This window comes from Numida meleagris, chromosome 16, assembly GCF_002078875.1.
Source record: "Numida meleagris isolate 19003 breed g44 Domestic line chromosome 16, NumMel1.0, whole genome shotgun sequence".
Lineage (NCBI taxonomy): Eukaryota > Metazoa > Chordata > Aves > Galliformes > Numididae > Numida > Numida meleagris.
Window position 1 is genome coordinate 5,648,123 of NC_034424.1, and position 17,722 is coordinate 5,665,844.

Here is a 17,722-nt window from a genome sequence, read left to right on the forward strand (position 1 = left end):
CGGCCCCGGGTTTGGGGTTGGAAGAGGGGGGGTAGGGGGGAGCGGCGGTTTTGCCCCGCGGATGCTCGCGGGGGTGCGGGTACCGCGGCGGGGACGGCCCCTCCCGCAGCGCGCAGACTCAGCCCCGGCTTTGTTGCGAGAATTCCGCGCTGAGCCGGGAAGGAGGAGGGAGAAAACATGGAGAGGGGCCGGCAGGCAGGCAGGGCAGCGCGGGGCTCTCCCGCAAACGCTGCGCTCCGCGGCCTATTGCTCAGCATCCAGCGCCGCGGGACCGGGGCCGCATCCTGCTCCCCCCTCACGCCCCCAACCCCGCGCTGCCGTGCCCCGACCCCCCCCGGCCCCGCTCCGCAGCCCCGTAACACCCCGACCCCCCCCGGGCGGTGCTGCCGGAGCGATCCCGCGGCTCCCGAAGTTCGGAGCGTTTCTCGGGGCTTCCTTTGCCGTTTCGCTCCGGAGCGGAGCGGGGAGCCCCGCGCTACGGCCGCCCGCTCCGCTGTAACGTCCCGCTCCCCTCGGCTCCTCCGCTGGAATCTCGCTCTCGCGGCCGATGCCCGAACCATCCGCTTTGAGCAAAACCGTCTTTATTTCGTGGCGTTTTGAAGGATGCGCCAAGGAAACAAAAGGCTCCGGCTCCGAATTCCCCTCCCCGCTCCCCCCGCTTTGCTTTAACCGGAGAAACCGGCGCCGTGCCCCGCCGGACCTGCGAGCGTTCCCGCTGTCATTGCTGCAGTCCCACGGCAGCGCTTACCCAAAAAGGCAATAGATGAGGATGCAGCGAGTTCTCCCATACGGAGAGGAGGCATCGCTGGTGCATTGCACACCCCCGCGCGCGGGGCTGCTCCTGTCACCGTGCAGAGGGAGGGGGGCACAGCCCCGGAGCTCGGCTCAGCCCCGAGAGCAGTGGTGCTGCGGTGCCCGGTGTTGCGAGCGGCTTTGGCCATAGGTGAGCTCCGCACCGGGTGCTTTGCACCACTCTGTGCTTGTGTCCGTGCCGGGAAGGTGCTGCTCCGTAGGGCACGCGGGCTGCAGGTCCTGCTGGCACCCGGTGCGGTGGAAGCACGCGGGGCTGTCCCCTCTGCTGGATGAGGCCAGCACTGGGTCGTGGCCTTGTGGCTCCATTCCCAACTTTCTGTGCCTCCTGGGTGCCTTCCCCTTCCCACAACGCCTCCCCAAAAGCCACCCGTCCTCGTTGCTCCGTGATGGGGCTGTGCCCGTCTGCTCCGTGCCTCCTCCGAGGTGCACTGCACATGTCCCCGGGCAGCGTCCCTGTGCCCCTCAGCAGCGTGCGGTGCCCACCGGCTGCAGCCGTCTCTAGTGCCGGGCTCAGTTTGTTGAGCTCGTTCCGCTGCTCATGTCTGGACTGAATGACTTTTGCTGAGTGCTTCTGCCCCTGGACAGGTGTTGGCAGGGAGCTGATGGCGGGGACCTGGTTTTGTCCCAGGGATGCGCCCGCCATGGTGAGAGCTGTGGCTGCAGTATGGGCAGGATTTGTCCCCCAGTGGGATTTCCTTTTGTTGCATCATTTTCTGTTTGTCCGACTGCCTGAGCAGCGCTGACCCATCTCCGGGTGCCCATACCCCAGCGCTATGGGGGAACCAGAGGGCTCAGCCCTCCTGGCAGCCTGGGTTCCATCCGTGGGAGGAGCCGGCACCAAATAATAATGAATAATAAATTATGTAATTCTTTGCGCTTCCACGGAGCCTTTCATCCAAAAGCTCTCGAAGTGCTTTATCGTCATTAATTTATTAATCCTCCCCACGCCTCGTGGCGGTGGCTCGGGGCGGGTTGGGTGCTGCACCTGGGAGGTGTCGGTGGGGCTCCGGGAGCTCCTGTCCTGGCAGGGATGTGGGTGTGTGGTTGGTGTGCTCACAGCGTGGGGTTTGAGAATGGGATTCAGAAATGGTGGGAATGGGATTTGAGTGGCCATGGTCAAAAGGTTCTGCTGTGAAGGTCTTGGGATGTGGGGAAGGTGGTATCCAAATCTCGAATGCAAGTGGGTGGGAGGTGATGGCCTTAGGTTGTGTCAGTGAAGGTTCAGGTTGGATGCTGGGAAACATTTCTTCTCCAAAAGAACAGTGCTGCACTGGCACAGCTGCCCAGGGAGCGATGGAGTCCCTGTCCTGTCCTGGAGGTGCTCCAGACCCATGGAGACGTGGCACTGAGGGACGTGGTGGGATGGGTTGGGGTTGCACTGGGTGGTCTCAGAGGTCTTTCCCAACCTTAATGGTTCTCTGGTGCAAAGCACTTGTGTGCAATTGCAGTTGCTGCCGTGGGACTGCAGCGTTTGTGTTGGGGTCCCAGGGACCCTAACCCTAACCGTGTCCTACTCACTGCTCTCTATTTTGTGGCCTTTCAACTCACACCGGCATCGTCACTTTCTGCTCCTTTACAATGAGCCATGAAACTGGCTCCGCTGCGTGCCAGTAATGCCTTGAATTAATGGGCATTAGTTTCAGAGCAACCTACAAACAGATCGATCTGCAGTTACGGGGTACGCAGCGGCCGGCTGAATTCTGCGGGAAAAGAGTGAAAATCCTCCAGTTTTTAGGCAGGGAATCTCAGGGCTCCTCGCTGCCTATGCCCTGGCTCTGCCTTTCCAAGTGTTGGGGTCTCAGCCCCATCCCCAGCCCTTTGTCCATGGGGGGACCACGGCTGCTGGCAGCTCGGGCCCCGCTGCGACGGCGTTGGGAGCATCACATTTCTCAGATCCCCCGACACGTTAATGGATCTGCTTAACCACTGCGCTGACCTTTGCTGCTGCCGTTCTAATTAAGGCTGTGAAACAAGAGGCTGCGACGGCATCAAAGGAAGCGGCTGCTCCGGGGAGGCACTGCGATGCGCTCCTTCTGTTCTCGGGGCGATGCTCGCGTGCTCGCCTTGTGCCTTCCTGCGCTCCTCCGAGCTGGAGTGACAGCCCGGATCCCACACAGCCCCCCCAGGCAACCCCCATGGCTCCTTGGTGCGTGGTGCCGTGGGTTCCCTGTGCTGGGGATGGAGCTGACAGGAGTACCATTCATTCATCCCCGAACGCGAGGACCATCCCCAGCCCTTCCTCTGCTGCACGCAGCCACTGCTGCTTTTGCCCCGAACCCAATCTCCAAAGCCTAACATCGGCCCTTTAAATATTTCATAGGGTCTAAAAAGGGTTTTAGCTGCGTGTTGGTTTTCCTGTCCGTGATGTGGCCCCGCTCAGCCCGCAGCCAGCAGAGCCCAATGGCAGCTGCTGCGAGCGGTGCCAGGCGCACACACAGTTCCCTCTGTGCTTCCCACCTCGGCAGTAGTGAATGGCGCTGATGATGGCGCTGTGCCCCCAACGTCCCCGAGCATCCCGGTGACAACAACGTGTGTCCTGGGGCAGAGGAGCAGCCCAGCCTGGGAGCTGCCAGGGTTTGGGATGGGGACGTCTCCAAGTGGCCTTTGGCTGTGGGATGTGGTGGTGCACCCTCTGATGCGTGTCGAGCCTTTGGCTGTGGGATGCTGTGGGATGGGCACCCACTGGGACAGGGTGCTGCTGGGGTGTGCAGGGTGGAAATAGGGGTACACAGGACGTGGGTTAGCAGATGTCCCTCTTTCTGGGACAGCCATGGTTGTGTCCATGGGGGTGGCCGCTCCATGGGGACCCTCAGCCCTTTCCCCTGCACCGCATTGGAGAGGGTTTCCGGAGCAGCCTGATTCCTGGGGCTGGGCTCGAGCCCAGGGGGCAGGAAGACAGCGAGCTCTGCAATGTGTAACTGGGCCATTGGTTACATATTTAATCCAGAACTGTAATGAGCGCGAGCCATCAGGGCCAAGCAACCCACATTTCCAGAGTGCTGACACGGGGCGGATGGAAGAGCTGCCGTCACCGAGCGCAGCTCTGCGGCGTCCCCAGGCACGAGCCTCCAGGCACAGTGATGGCCCCATAGCTCTGCCCATAGGGCTGGGGGCTGCACTTGGGCTGGGGGTGTTCTGCTGTGACCCCCCCCTGTTCCGTGCGTGGCAGGAAATGCAGATCCAGGAACAGGCAGGGATCCCTGCTCCGTCACCGACACACATGAGCGCCGCGGTGATGTTGGAAGCGGAGTTCATGACAGATTTATCCTCAGACAATTCTTAACTGCGCGTTTCGCCGCGGTGAGGGGTGGAGTGCTGGGCACAAATTGCAGGCTGCGTGCTGCAGCACCGTCTCGCTGTGCGCATCGGTGCCCAATCAGTTCATGCATGAGCACCCCGCTAAGATACGCATCAGCACCCGATGGGGTCATGCATGAGCGCCCAATTAGCACACGTGGCAGTGCGCAATTAATGCACGTCCGAGCGCGTGGTTGTGTTCTGTGTGGGTGCCCGTCGGGCTCATTTGTGGTTAGCGCTGCCCCCGGTTCCCATTCGCTTCTGCATGAGCACCTGAGCCGCTCACCTGGGCGCCCAATGAGCATGTGCACAGGTGTGTGATCTGGTAATTATGCTCATTTACTCATGAGGGCTCAATGAGGCCGCGCACGAGCGCCCGATAAATGCACGAGCACCGATAGCATCGTGCAGGGGCACCCACCGCGTGCTTTGTGCATGGGTGCCCAGTGCCCCCGCGTGGGGTCCGTCCCACAGTTGGCTTTTGCACCAGTGCCCATCCAGCGCCGTTAGTGTGGCTGTGAGCGCCCCATCGCGTGCATGGGAGCACCCACTTTGCTCGCACGTGAACATGTGCTGCGTGCATGCAGCAGCGCTCAGTGCGCAATCTGGGCGCTGCGCTGAGCGTCCAGCGGAGGTGAAGGCAGCTTGCTGGTGATCTGGAAGCTGAGTGCCGCCTGTGCCTGGAAATAATTAACTCTGCTTTCCTGCTCTGGCAGCAGTGACCCCGCTAGGCTTGGGGAGCAGCAGCAGGGGAGAGGAGCGGTCTGTGAAGTGTTGGGGTCTGGATCGCTGCACCTCCTCCTGCATCCCTGCAGTGCCCCGTCCCCATTCCTGCCCTGGTCCCACCACATGGGTATGGTGTGTCCCCGCTGCCCTCGGAGCCTTGCAAACACCAATTAATGGCTGGAGCAATGATTAACCGGAGCTGTTCTTGCTGCAGCAGCAGCTGGGTGGTGGGAAGGGAGGGGACACGCGGGGGGCGGGAGGTGACAGCGCTGTCAGTCCCTGCGTGCGCCGTGGGGAGCGGTGGGGAGGAGGGGGCAGAGGGGTCGGGGTTCTGCTGGGTGGGAGGAGGGGCTGGGGGGCTGCGGTGGGTGCAGAGATGGGACAGAGCCATCAGTGGGTGCTGGGGTGGGATGGAGCCATGGGGTATGGAGGTGGGACGGGCCAATGGATGTGGAGATGGGATGGAGCCGTGGGTACCACAAAGGGGCAGCAGCACAGAAGTTGCCATACAGCACCGTGCCTACAGGAGTGCGGCTGCAGCGCTGGGGCAGCGCCTTTCCCAGCACTATGGTTCATCACAAATACCAGCAGTGAGCCTTCACTTGGTGCCTTTCATCCCGCAGGATCCCGGGGCACGCCTCACCCATGAAGACACTGCTCCATGCACTATTTTTCAGCACCCCCAGGGATGGTGTCCATGGGGAGCACCACCCCGGGGCCGTGTGCCGGGCGCTGCAGAGCGGGTTGCTGCTCCAGCGGGATGCGCTGCGGGTAATCCCTCGTCCTTGAACGCCCGGGGTCAAGCCTGCCCGTGTTGGATGGCTGCAAATTGATTTGCATCAGCTCAGCATCGCGCCACGATCGATGCCGGCGGGAGGGAATGAATGCAGCAGCCGGCATGCAGACGCTGCGTGTGCTGGGCTGCGTGCAGGGAGTTGCTCAGCACCCCGACGTGCTGGGGATGGGGTGCCCGGACCGGGAGCACGGCGTGTCCCCCCGTTACGCGGCCGTAGCTCCCGCAGCAGGGATGGTGTTCGCATCCTCCATCGGTGCCGTGCAGAGCATCACACCCGGCGGGGCGCCCGGCTCTGTCTCTGCAGATGTAAAGCTCAGAGCGAGGGGGTCCCTCCCCGCAGGGCTCCCGGTTGGTGCTGCAGGCAGTGCCCCGGGCGGCGGTGCCCTGCGTGTGCCAGGGAGCCGGCTCCGTGCGCATCGTTAGCAGCGTTTCTCCTGTACTAAAAAAAGCACAGATTTAATTGTTTCCTGCTGGAGTTGAAAGGCAGCTCCCGGCACCGAAATAGCGCAGAGAGGGAAGCACAGCCGAGAGCTGCACCAGGTCCTCCTCCTCCTCCTCCTCCTCCTCTTCCTGCTGCCTTCAACAGCACCTGGCAGGCTGGTACCGGGGGTCCCCTCCATGACCCCCCCAAACATCCCCAAAATCCATCCCGTGGCTCAGCCGCAGCCCTCCCGTGCCCCTGACCCAGTGCTGAGCATCCCCGTGCCCTTCTCCCCGTGCTGCCCACGCAGCCCCCAACTGACCCACTGCTGTGACACTGCAGCCACCCCCTCTCTCCCTGCTGCAGACCCCCTGCAGCCTCCCCCAGCAGCCCTGTGCCTTTCTCCAGGCACGTTGTAAATCTCTCTGATGGAAACCCGCTTCCTTTTATTTGCCTTCCGAGGTAATTGGCATCTCTTGTTGCGCTGGGCTCTCTATTTTTATCAGCTGCTCGCACATTGACACATCCCCGCTCCGCCTCGTTATCCCGGCGCATTTCAGCCCTCTTGCTTTTTTATTTTTACTACTGGGATGCACGAGGCGAGGGAAATGATGAACGGGGCGCCGGCGGCGGGCTCCCTGCTCGCGTGCTCCCGGGGGGGTTATGATGGGATGCTCGGGGCGCTCCGTGCCCACGCTGAGCCGCAGCCATGCCCATATCTCACAACATCCCACGTGCTCAGCACGATTTCGGCAGTGAAAGGACAATGGCCCCTTTGCCCATGGCGTCCCAGCAGGCACGGGGAGTGCCCAGGAAGGTGCTTGCAGGCCTGGAACTCACTAATGGGGAGTGCAGAGCATCACCCAGCCCTACGAAAGCACTCGGTTCCTATTTTGCATTATTTCGACCTCTTTTTTTTCCTGTTTTATATTTTCCTTTTCTTTTCTTGCAGTTACAGAGAAGGAGGTGCAGCAGTGGTGAGTAGCAGCGTGGCGGTGAGATGCTGGCGGTGCCGGGGGACCCCTCCTGCTTGGAGCTCTGTGCAGGGACCGGCAGACACTGGGGTGCACGCTCATCGGGGAGGACAGCAGCACGCTGTGGTTTTTCCCTGCACACTTGCACGCACTCTGCTCCTGCTCTGTTTGTGGCTCCGTGCAGCGGTCGCTCTCTGCCTTTCCTCCTGCTTAGACCCTATGGGGACACTGGGGCTGTCCGGACGGTGCCGTGGCATGTGCCCCAGTGCAGCCCCGAGGAGGGACAGAGTCACAGGGGCAGGGGCACCGGGACAGGGATGTGGAGGCAGGGACGCCTCGCGGCAGCGTGCTCTCACCCCATCCCCTCCACCTGCCAAACGCGCCGCCCTAGAAAAGCCAGCGTTTCCCTTTCATCTCCCTATCAAACCAGTCAAGGTTTTCTTTCTTCATCGCTTTCTCTCATCCATCTCCCCCCTCCCAATGAGTCATAGCTGCAGCAGCACGAAGATGTCACTGGCACTTCACTTTCCCACCTCGCCACCCCCTTCCCCTCCTCCCCCAGCCCTCGGCCGCTGACAGATCTGGGTGAGGGGTTGTGTAATGCTGCTGCACCCAGCCGGGTCCCCGCAAGGTCCATGTGCTGTCCCCAGCCTCATGGAGCTGCCTGACCCCTTCCCTCCACCCTGGCAGCATTGGAGGTGTTGCACCTCCCCGTGGCAGTGCTTTGGGGCAGTGTCCTTGGGTGCGGAAGCCCTGCTATGCCCCAGTTCCTATGAGGAGTTTTCACATGTGCTCACGCACAAAAGCTCTTGTGCTGCCTCAGCTTAGCTGGCTGCAGAGCTGACGTCCCAGGGCACAGCCCTGTGGTGCTTGGGGCTGTCATGTGATTCCTTTTTGCTACGGCTTGGCTGCAGCACATAAGCATGGAGCAGCAGGCTATGAGCTGGCGGGGGGCTGCTCTGCTGGGCTCTCATTACTGTCCCCATCAAAATCCTCATCCCCATCTCCATCCCCATCCTCAACCTCATCCTCATCCCCAATATCAACCTCATCCTCATCCCCAATACCATCCCTATCCCCATCCCCTTTTCCATCATTTTGCCCATCCCTGTCCCATCCCCATCCTCATTCCCATTCCCATCCAACTCCCATCTCCATCCCCATCCTCAACCTCATTGTTGTCCTTATCCTCATTCCCAACACCATTCCCATCCCCTTTCCCATCCTCATGCCCATCCCCATCCCACCCCTGTTCCCATCCCCATCCCCTCCCTGCCCAATGCTCTACATGGATGTGGCTGTGGGTTGGCTCCCCATTCTGAGCAGATGGTGGGGTTGGGCACCGCTTGGTGTCACTGGTGCCACTTGGTGCCCACTGGGTCCTGGTTCCTAATACTGATAGAACCCTAACCCTAAGGCTCCCTCCCCAGGTACAAGGGCTTTATCAAGGACTGCCCCAGCGGGCAGCTCGATGCCGCCGGCTTCCAGAAGATCTACAAGCAGTTCTTCCCCTTCGGTGACCCAACCAAATTCGCCACCTTCGTGTTCAATGTCTTCGATGAGAACAAGGCAAGTCAGCACGCTGCGGGCAGGGTGCGTGGCCATGGGGCTGCGGTGGGGCACAGTGGGTGGGGTGATGCCCCATGCATCCCACTCCCTCCCCGGTTGCTCTCACCCCTCTGTCCCCCCCCAGGACGGGAGGATCGAGTTCTCAGAGTTCATCCAGGCGCTGTCCGTCACCTCCCGGGGGACGCTGGACGAGAAGCTGAGGTGTAAGTGCTGCCTATGGGCGCTCTGCTTTGGGGGGGCTGCGTGAGGCACGTGGGGCACAGTGACCATGGGACCCCAACATCTCCACGTGGCTCTTTGCAGGGGCCTTTAAGCTGTACGATTTGGACAACGATGGCTACATCACGAGGAACGAGATGCTGGACATTGTGGATGCCATCTACCAGATGGTGGTAAGCGCTGGGGGTGGGGTGGGACAGGGACAGAGACCCTGTCCCCATGTCCACGTGTGACCGTGTGCCATCCTGCTGCTGTAGGGAAACACTGTGGAGCTTCCTGAGGAGGAAAACACACCGGAGAAGAGGGTGGATCGGATTTTTGCCATGATGGACAAGGTGAGGGCGGTGGGGTCGTATAGGGGTTGTTTTCCTCGGGGCTGGGGGGCAGTTCTGGGTCCCTGCTGCATCTCTGCCCCTTCCATTCCAGCACCCCTTGGGGATCCCACCAAGATGGGATCCCAGGCGATGCCCCAGGCACTCGCTTCCTTTCTGCTGTGCGCATGGGGGGCTGCGTGGGGCACTGGGTCAGGGTCTCAGCACCATTGCCGCATTTTGCAGAACGCAGACGGGAAGCTGACGCTGCAGGAGTTTCAGGAGGGCTCCAAGGCCGACCCCTCCATCGTGCAAGCCCTCTCCCTCTACGATGGGCTCGTATAGTCCCAGGGCCGAGCGGCGGTGAGTCCGGCATGGGGGGGTCCAGCGTGCCCAACCCGTGCACCCAGTGCTGTTCCCACTTCGTTTTTCCCTTTGTGCTGAACATCAGAGCATGAGCAGTCCCCCAGGGGAGCGGGGAGGGGATGTTTCCCCCATCCTCGCGGGTTTCTCCCAGCGTGACCCCATCCCGCAGCGCATCCCCAGGCTCTGCAGTGCCATAAAACAACAAAAGCTGCTGAGCAGCAGCAGGGCCAGCGGCACCGTGCTGCAGGGGAGGCATGGAGGCGGCTGGCGATACGGGGCGTAGGGATGCTCCAGGGCGACACGACATTAAATGTTCCCTTTACATTATAGCTCATTATCTCGCGCCCTGCGGCTGGCAGCACGGGGGGGCCGTGGCCCACCCTTACGTGAGTCCTCACGCGGATTCCCTTCCCCCCCCCTTCTCCCGCAGCTCATGGGGAAGACGCTCTCTGTGCCATCCGACCACGCAGCGACGCTTGCCTGCCCCTCTCCGGCCCTCCTCCATGTCCCGCGAGCCAAGGATGCAGCGCAGCGCCAGCTCCCCCCCCTCTCTGCGCTCCGAACCAACGCCGTCGCCATTTGCCAACTTCTGCTTTTTTTTTCCAAAACAACAACAACAACAACAAAAAGACCATGGTCTGAGCGGCAGCGAACACCCGAAACCTGGGGGCCCGGGGCAATGGGTCGGAGCGGCACCGAGGGCAGAGCCCCCCTGGCCCCGAGCCCCCCCTGCTCCTCGTCCCTAGGGTCTGGGGTCGGACTGCGATGCGCCTCTCCGGGACGCAGCTGGGGACGGAGCCCGCAGGGGTTATAGGGATATATATTATAATATTATAATATTATTATTATTATTATTTTGGTGAGACAGTATTGTGCTTTTTTTTTTCTTTTTTTTGTTTTTTTTCGGTGGAAAGAAGTGAGGCTTTTTTTTTTTTTTTTTTTTCTACACGTCCGCCGCCGACGGATACCTTTATTTATTTGTTGTAGCCGTTGCTGCTGCGTTCCGTCTCTCATGTGTGTGTCCTGCACCTCGCTGATGGCGTCGGTCACGTTTACATCCCCACACACGACTGCTGGGCACCGGGAGCCTGCAATAACCAAGCCAAAAATCCCCCCTGCCCGCCGTATGCCGCGTGCTGGAAGGGGCTCCGTGCTCCTTTCCCTCTCCCCGTTGCCCCATTGCTGTGTTTCTCCCTTGCCCCTCTCCTGCCCAACCAGGGTCGCTCAGCCCCATCCCTCTGCTCTGTTCCCATTCCTTTCCCCAACCTCTTCTCCCCATCGGGAAGGCGAGGAGGCAGCCGGTGTCCGGAACACTCTCCTTTGCATCTTTTCGTTTTCTTACTGCATGAAAAGTATTAATGGAGCCGAGCGCTGGGTTTTGCTTTCAAGCCAATTCCCTTGCTAGCGTTTTCGGGAGCGGAGGGAAGGTGCGTTTCCTCCATCCACGGAGCAGAGGGAGCCATGCAGGGCGATGGGTTGGGGCCGCCCCATTGCTTCCCATGGAGGACGTGGGAGGTTGTGCTGGAAACCAAGAGCGGAGCCGATGTGCGCCCACGTTCCTCCCCGCAGGAAGGCGAGGGGCTGGAGGACGGCACCCACCGGCGTGGGACAGCCCACGGCATCAGATGCTGAGCAGCTGCCATCACTGCTGCTTCCATCCACCGCTGTCCTGAGGAAGGAGAGATTTGGGAGCAGTGTGCAACGCGCTCCTGTCCCGCTGCGTTTTGTGCCTGGCCCAGCAGTGCTCCCACCCACCTCGTCCGTCCCGCGCACCGCTGATGGTGGCAGCAGTTTGGTGACATTCACACAGCCCTTGGCCACGGGGACGTCCCCAGGAGGTGACTACTGGACACAGAGGATGTTCTGAGGGGTGTCCCCACCACGCATGAGATGGCAGCAGTGTCCCTTTGGGGCTGAATCCTGCATTCACTGTCACGATGGCCTGGAGCTGTGGGGCTGCGGGATGAGGATGCTTTCTCTGCCCCACTGACGTTTGGGATCCTGCACCTTTGGGAAGCCAACACCTGATGCTTTCAGATGCACTTACAGAGATGCTTCTCCCCATCCCCAAGGAGACATCCTGACCGCTGCCACTGGGAGCCCACGGGGATGGTTCTGCCCCAGTGTCTCAGTGCTGGGGGTCCAAGAAGGCATCATACACTCCTTCCCCCCAAAACCCCTTTTCTCGATGCTATGTGGACAAAACACGCCTCTGTTGGGTCATCTTTGCAGTGCCTCCAACTCCACCCCCTCCCATCTGCTGGATGAGTGCCCTCCTGGTGCCAGGTGCTGCTGCCGATGGCACCGCTGGAGCTGCGCTGGGACACGATGGATGCCCCGTTAGAAGTAACACCAGACGGATGCAGACGTTTGCTCTGACGCTTTCCCCTGGAAGGCTTTGGGTTTCCTTTTTCCCCGTTGCTCTGTTTTTCCCATGGGGATCCCTGCCTTGGGAACACCCCCGGCTCCGGGCGCACCGAGGGGCCCCATCTCCATCAGCATCACCGGGACCCACAGCTCCCGGTGCCACTGGAAGTATGGCTTGAAGCTTCTCACGCTCGGGAATGTCGGCCTTCACCTCCTCGTGCCTCAGTTTCCCCATCGGTGACCGCGGTGTCCCCCTACCATTTGTCTGTCAGTGTTGCCTGATTAAAAGCAGTGTCCGTATTTCCTTTCCGTTCTCCGTTCGCGCGCTGTTGCTGCTCTGCAGCCGCCGTTCCCTGGGTCCCTTGGTTCCTTCTGGGGACCCCTGGGGGTGACAGCGCTGCAGGAACCCCGGGCTGAGGAGCAGCAGAGCTGCATTCATGGAGGTGAAGCTGTCCGTGCGCCCGTGCCGGTGTCTCAGCTTGCATGCCCCACTGCCTTGTCTTGAGATGAATCCAAGAGCAAACCAAGCAAACCGACCCGTTGGAGAACGGAACAAACAAACAAATAGAAACAAAACCCGGGAACTTTGTGACGGTGGAAATAAAAGCTTCATGATGGTACCGAGGTGGTCTGTGATGCGCCGCAGGGAGTGGGGGGAGATCCTGTGCTCTGGGGGCTGGGGGGTGTCACCATCCAGTGCTGTGTGCCCTGGGCAGGGGCTGTAAGGGATGTGAGGAGCATTTTGCTGGCTTCTGGGGCTGGGAGCAGTGCTCAGCTCTCAGCTGCAAAACATTGCTCCATGCTCCTCCTTATTCCACATCCCACATCCCTTATCCCACACCCATGCCCACCCATGCTGTGCCCATCTCCTCTGGTCCCACTGTCAGTGCCCGGAGCTCTCAGCTCACTTTTGGCAAGGGGCTGGGCTCCAGGCAACATTCTGAAGCACTGCAAAGGATAGGGGTGGAAAAAGGCTGTGCAGAGCGCTATCTTCCCCAGGCTCAACCTTGGGAAGAAGTGGTTGGAAGGGATGGATGTCCCCACCCCATCCTCATGGCTTCTGGGGGCACACCCCCCCTGCGGGCTCTGGCTGTGCTGCAGAGCATCTCAGCTCCCCACTCATGATGGGGGGTGAGCTGCAGTGCGGGATGTGGGGAGGAACACGTGCTGGGTGCCCAGCCAGCTGGGGAAGCACTACGGCCTCGGTGTGTGGGGTAAGTGCCCACGGGGAACACGCAGGGTGTGTGTGTATAGTGCATGGTTTGGTGTCTATACGTATAACGTGTATCTGGGATGGGTGTCAGAGGGGAAAAGCCAATGTTTGCACAAGTCGTTCTTTGCAGGGGGATTTTGAAGATGATGCAGAACAGGTGTCTGCCCAATACTTGGGCAGCAGAGCAAAGGGACGACTTCTGCTCTGTGCTCTGTGCCCTTACCCAGCGCGTGGGCATCGAACCCCTTTGTCTCCTGCCTGGGTCAGGAGGACGCTGTGCATCCCTTGGGTGCGGTGCGGGGCTGGGCCTGGCTGTGCTCAGCATCTCGGGGTTGGGTGGTGGGCATCCCGCAGGCAGGCAGCCAGGCGTGGAGCAGGGCCAGCCCGCCCCATCCTGCTCGTTCCTGGGATCCCTTCCCAGGGAGGCACTGCACGCTTGCCCCACCGTCCTGGCTGGGGCCGATGCTTTGGGTTCTGCTGTTTTTGTTTTGCAGAGATTTCGGAGTGTTCGGGTTTTTTTCTTCCAAAAACTGATATCCCTCATGGGAAGGAGTTACCATTTTCCAGCCAGCTGTAATTATGAGAACAGCATCCGATAATGGAAACATTTAGGTCACCTTCGCAGCAACCAGTGCTACCTAATAAGGCTGTGTCTGGCCAACCTGGGCTTGGCTGACTGAGTGCCTGGCACAGGATGCTCAGCCGGCTCTGCTGTAGTTGTGTGCAGGAGTCGCTGGGAATTCTGTGTTGTTGGTTCCACGTGGAGCCAGTGTTGGCGTCTGGCGGAGCTGCAGGAGGTGTGAGCACGCAGCACAGAGCTTCTCCTCATGCCCCACCGTTACTGCTCTCCCCTCTCACCCCCTAGAGCCCCCACACCTGTGAGTGCAGCAATGCCACCGGCTGCAGCAGCAGGGAGCATCGCCTGCGGAGCACAGTGAGCGCTGCAGGGCGGCTGAAGCTGCCTCTGTGTCTGGGCAAGGCGCAGTCCCACTGATGCAAGGTCCCGATGGAGCAAGAAGTTCACAGCCCTGATTGTTTTGGAAGGGATGCTGCCAGCTTGTCTACTCCTCGTGCCTGCTCGCTGGGGTGGCATCTCCCACATGCAGCTCTCTGACACCAGGCTCTACATCTGCATTGTACATCATACATCTCCAGCCAGGCAGGGTGTAGCAAAATTGCTAAGTCGTGGCTTGAGGCAGTGACTGAGCACCTGGTGGGAAGGCAGGGCCAACCCAGGGGAGCTCAGGTGTATGCAATGTACCCGAGTACCAGAAGGGGTGGAGCCAGGATCCACCCCTGCCCAGCCCTCATTTAAGGGTTGGCAGTGGGGATCCCTACCTACCTGGGGCCTTCTGGAGGTGAGCAGCTTCTTTCTTTTATTTCTGTGCCTCTGGTTGTTGAATTTGAGCAAATCCTCACTTGCTGCAGCCTGAGACATTGCTGCTCTGCTGTCCTTGCTGCACTTTCCATTGCATTATGCAGGCCTGGCTGACTGCAGCTTTGTCCTGGGTATGGAGGAGACAGAGATCTGGGGGGAGAACAGTGGAGGCCACACATGCTCACCAATCTTCCTAGTGTGCGTTGCACTTCGCATTCCTTTTTCCAAGCTGAGCAGGGACCACTCAGGAACCAGTTTGTCTTCCACATGTTGCACTTTGCATTTCCGAGCTGAGTTGGCCCTTGGGTGGATTAGGTAATGATAGAGCAAGGAGGGACCATCCCAAAAGCAGCCCCGGAGCACCTCAGTGCTGGGCAAAGCCCTGTAGGAGGCTGAGCTCCTCTGGGTGCTGCTGGCACCAGCACAGCTGCTCTGTCCTCTTCTCTCTTTTGTTTCTGCTCATCCCTGCAGGGCCCAGGCTCAATGTGCTCCCTGGTGGGCAGCTGCGCCTCCTGCAGATCTCCACGGAGGATGCTGGCAGCTACCTGTGCACGGCCTGCAACCCTTTGGGCACCAACATGGGGAGGACCAGGCTGACCGTGCAAGGTGAGGCTGCAGTTCTTGCTCCAAGTGCTCACCTGCTCCTCACACTTCCTTTCCCAGCCTGCTCCTTCCCAGCATGGAGCAGGAATGTGGCTGCCAGGGTCCCATGTAGATATTCAGCTATCTCCCCACTCTGCCACTGAGAGCAGCCCCTGAGCTGTACGTTTTGGGAGCACTCATGGCAAAGCCAAGCATCCCCAAGGTGCCTTTGCCACCCCATGGTAGTTTTGTGGTTAATGGTGATGAGTGCTGATGTGGGGCTTTACTGCTGCGTGGCTGAGAATGAGGTGGGCACTGCAGCAGAGGTGGTCACCCAAACTGAGTCCTTTGCATGCTGCTTTTGGGGGGAAAAAGGGTGTTTAGGGCCTGTGCCTGCTCTTCCCCATCTGGCTGGAGGACTCCCAACAGCTGCCCCATAGATGGGTACCCGGGATGCTGGCACCTACACCTGAGTTGTGCACAGCGCCCTGGGCTCTGCTGCTGCCTGTGTAGTGCTCATAGTGCGAGGTGGGTGTCTGCTGGGAAGGATGCTGCCTTTCTCGTTTGCTTTAAATCCTTTGGTTTCTACCCAATTTCCTCTCTCCTGTTGCTCATCTCCCTTGGCTGAGCCCTGCAGAACCCTCCCAAAGCAGATGCCGCATGCAAACCCCCTGGCCCCCGCATCCCTTCGTTTCTCCCCGGGCTTCCTGCATTTGCTGCCAGTGATTCAATTCCTATCTCCCAGGGGCCCTGTGAAATGCACAGGCGCGTCCTCTCCCGCTGCCTCTTGGGGATCTCATTGCTGGGCTGAGCGGAAGCGCCGGGTGCCCTCTGCGCAGCGCTGGCATTTGGCTGCTGGCACTCTGCTGCCAGGCACAGCAGGGAAACAAACAAAAACTTGGGACTGGAGCCAGGAATGTGTGTGTTGATGCAGAGCAGGGGCTTAGGGTGTTGGTGGATGCCAGTTTTGGTTTCACGCTTGCAGCATCCCCTGCTGATATGTGGCACCGCGCTGCACAGGCCTGCTGCATCTCTGGGAGTTGTGCTTGCAGGCAGGTAGGGATGCTTCTGGCCATGGGACAGCCACCCCAATGCTGCATTTTGCCTCCAGGGAGCCATGCTGGATGTGGGGCAGCCTGATGGGCACCATCAATGCCATCAAGTCCAGTGTGGCCACCCTCAGTGCCAGCATGCAGGAAAGCCTGTGGTCCAGTACTGTCCACACCAGCATCAGCAGCATCCCATGGGGATGGCAGCACATCAGCCTTCCCTGGTACTGCTTGTTCCCTGGTGACATCTCTTTCCCCACCCCAGGGCTGCTGGTGCAGGTGCTGGTTGCCCTAATTGCCCCTGTGTATCTGCCCTTTGCCCACTCAGGTGGGGGTACCCCCAGTGGGATGCCCCTCACTAGGGGCATCTTCTGGCATCAGGCACAGGTGGAGCTCAGTACAGGTGAGGGATGCTCTGCCCATGGCTCTTCTGGTGGCACCCGTCCCCAGGGGCTGCAGTACCCTGTCCTGGCTCAGTCTCCCCAGTGGACACTGAGGGCAAAGCCTGGCTGTTACCCAGGGGAGTGATGGGGCTGCAGCAAGTCCAGGCCAGGGAGGTCCAGGCTTCCTTTGACCCAGTGTTGGAGGAGCTCCACTTCTCGCTTGGTGCCTGGCTAAACACGGGCGATGATGGAAACAGAGGTGCTGGGATCCTGTAGTGATCCCAGGGAGCTGTAAGGGTACAGGAGCCACATCCTCGTGGTGCCATGTCCCTTCTCAGCCACCTCTGCTTGTTTCCAGGAGAGCAGTGGGAGCTTCTGCACAAGGGAGGGGGGTCACAGGTTCTTCCTCCTTGGCTTCACCCCTCCTGCCTGCAGGCTGAGATGAGTGCCCGGCACTGAGGCAGTGCCAGCACGAGTGCAGGAAAAACGTGGGCAGCTACCACAGTGTGCGTGCCCCCTGGCTACCTGCCATGGCCAGGGGAATGCCTCTGTCCTCAGGGTGGGCAGGGGGCACAGGGGGTGGCTTGGCATCCCCACCTTTCTGCAGGCACATGGGCACCCCAATTCAATCTCTCTGCAGATATGGGTGAGGGCACAGCCTCATCATCGTCTCCATCATCTCCATCTCATTCTTTCCCTACTGATGGGGCTGCAGGGGGGCATGAAGCTGGTGTCAGCTCTGTGGGGTCGCGCTTCCTCCTGTCTCTGGTTGCAGTGGGGATGTGTTGTTTGGGGAGAGCTGAGCTTGCATCACCCTTCTCCCTTCTGGGAATGCATCCCCTCCTGGTATGTGGGCCCCGCTGCCCCTGTCCCTTTGCTTTCACCCTGACTCAGCAGAGCTGGGGAGGATGCAGTGTCTCGTCAGCCTCTTGCAAACACCGGGTTTTCTTGCAACACCCCAAGCAGCTCAGGGCGGCCTTGGCTGTGATCAGCCTGCAGATAGTGGGTATGGGGGGAGCAGGAGCCCCACTTGGCTGGGGAGCAAGCAGGGAGGGCACAGTGTCCCCCAAGCGTTAACTGCATACCAAAATCCACAGCATTCCTGTGCACATACTTGTTTTGTTTGGTTCCAAGTAAAGGTTTCCTTGTGAAGAAAGCAGCTCCTCCAGCCATCCTCCCTCCTTGGCCTTGGGCTGCCCAAGGGACATTGCCTGTGTGGGGCAATGTCCAGCCCTGGCCCTGTGCTGGGTCCCTCTGG

The 17,722-nt window shown here is 60.3% G+C and overlaps 1 protein-coding gene across 1 annotated transcript in view; it reads left to right on the top strand.

Moving 5' to 3' along the window:
- The window catches only part of NCS1 (neuronal calcium sensor 1), an 11,107-nt gene extending 752 nt beyond the window's left edge, over nt 1-10,355 (top strand). Inside the window, exons 2-8 of the mRNA XM_021414257.1 lie at nt 7,006-7,030; nt 8,458-8,596; nt 8,721-8,799; nt 8,900-8,988; nt 9,073-9,150; nt 9,373-9,489; nt 9,923-10,355. Coding sequence (XP_021269932.1) covers nt 7,006-7,030; nt 8,458-8,596; nt 8,721-8,799; nt 8,900-8,988; nt 9,073-9,150; nt 9,373-9,471 — 509 coding nt within the window. The 3' untranslated portion in view covers nt 9,472-9,489; nt 9,923-10,355. The remainder of the gene's footprint in view (nt 1-7,005; nt 7,031-8,457; nt 8,597-8,720; nt 8,800-8,899; nt 8,989-9,072; nt 9,151-9,372; nt 9,490-9,922) is intronic.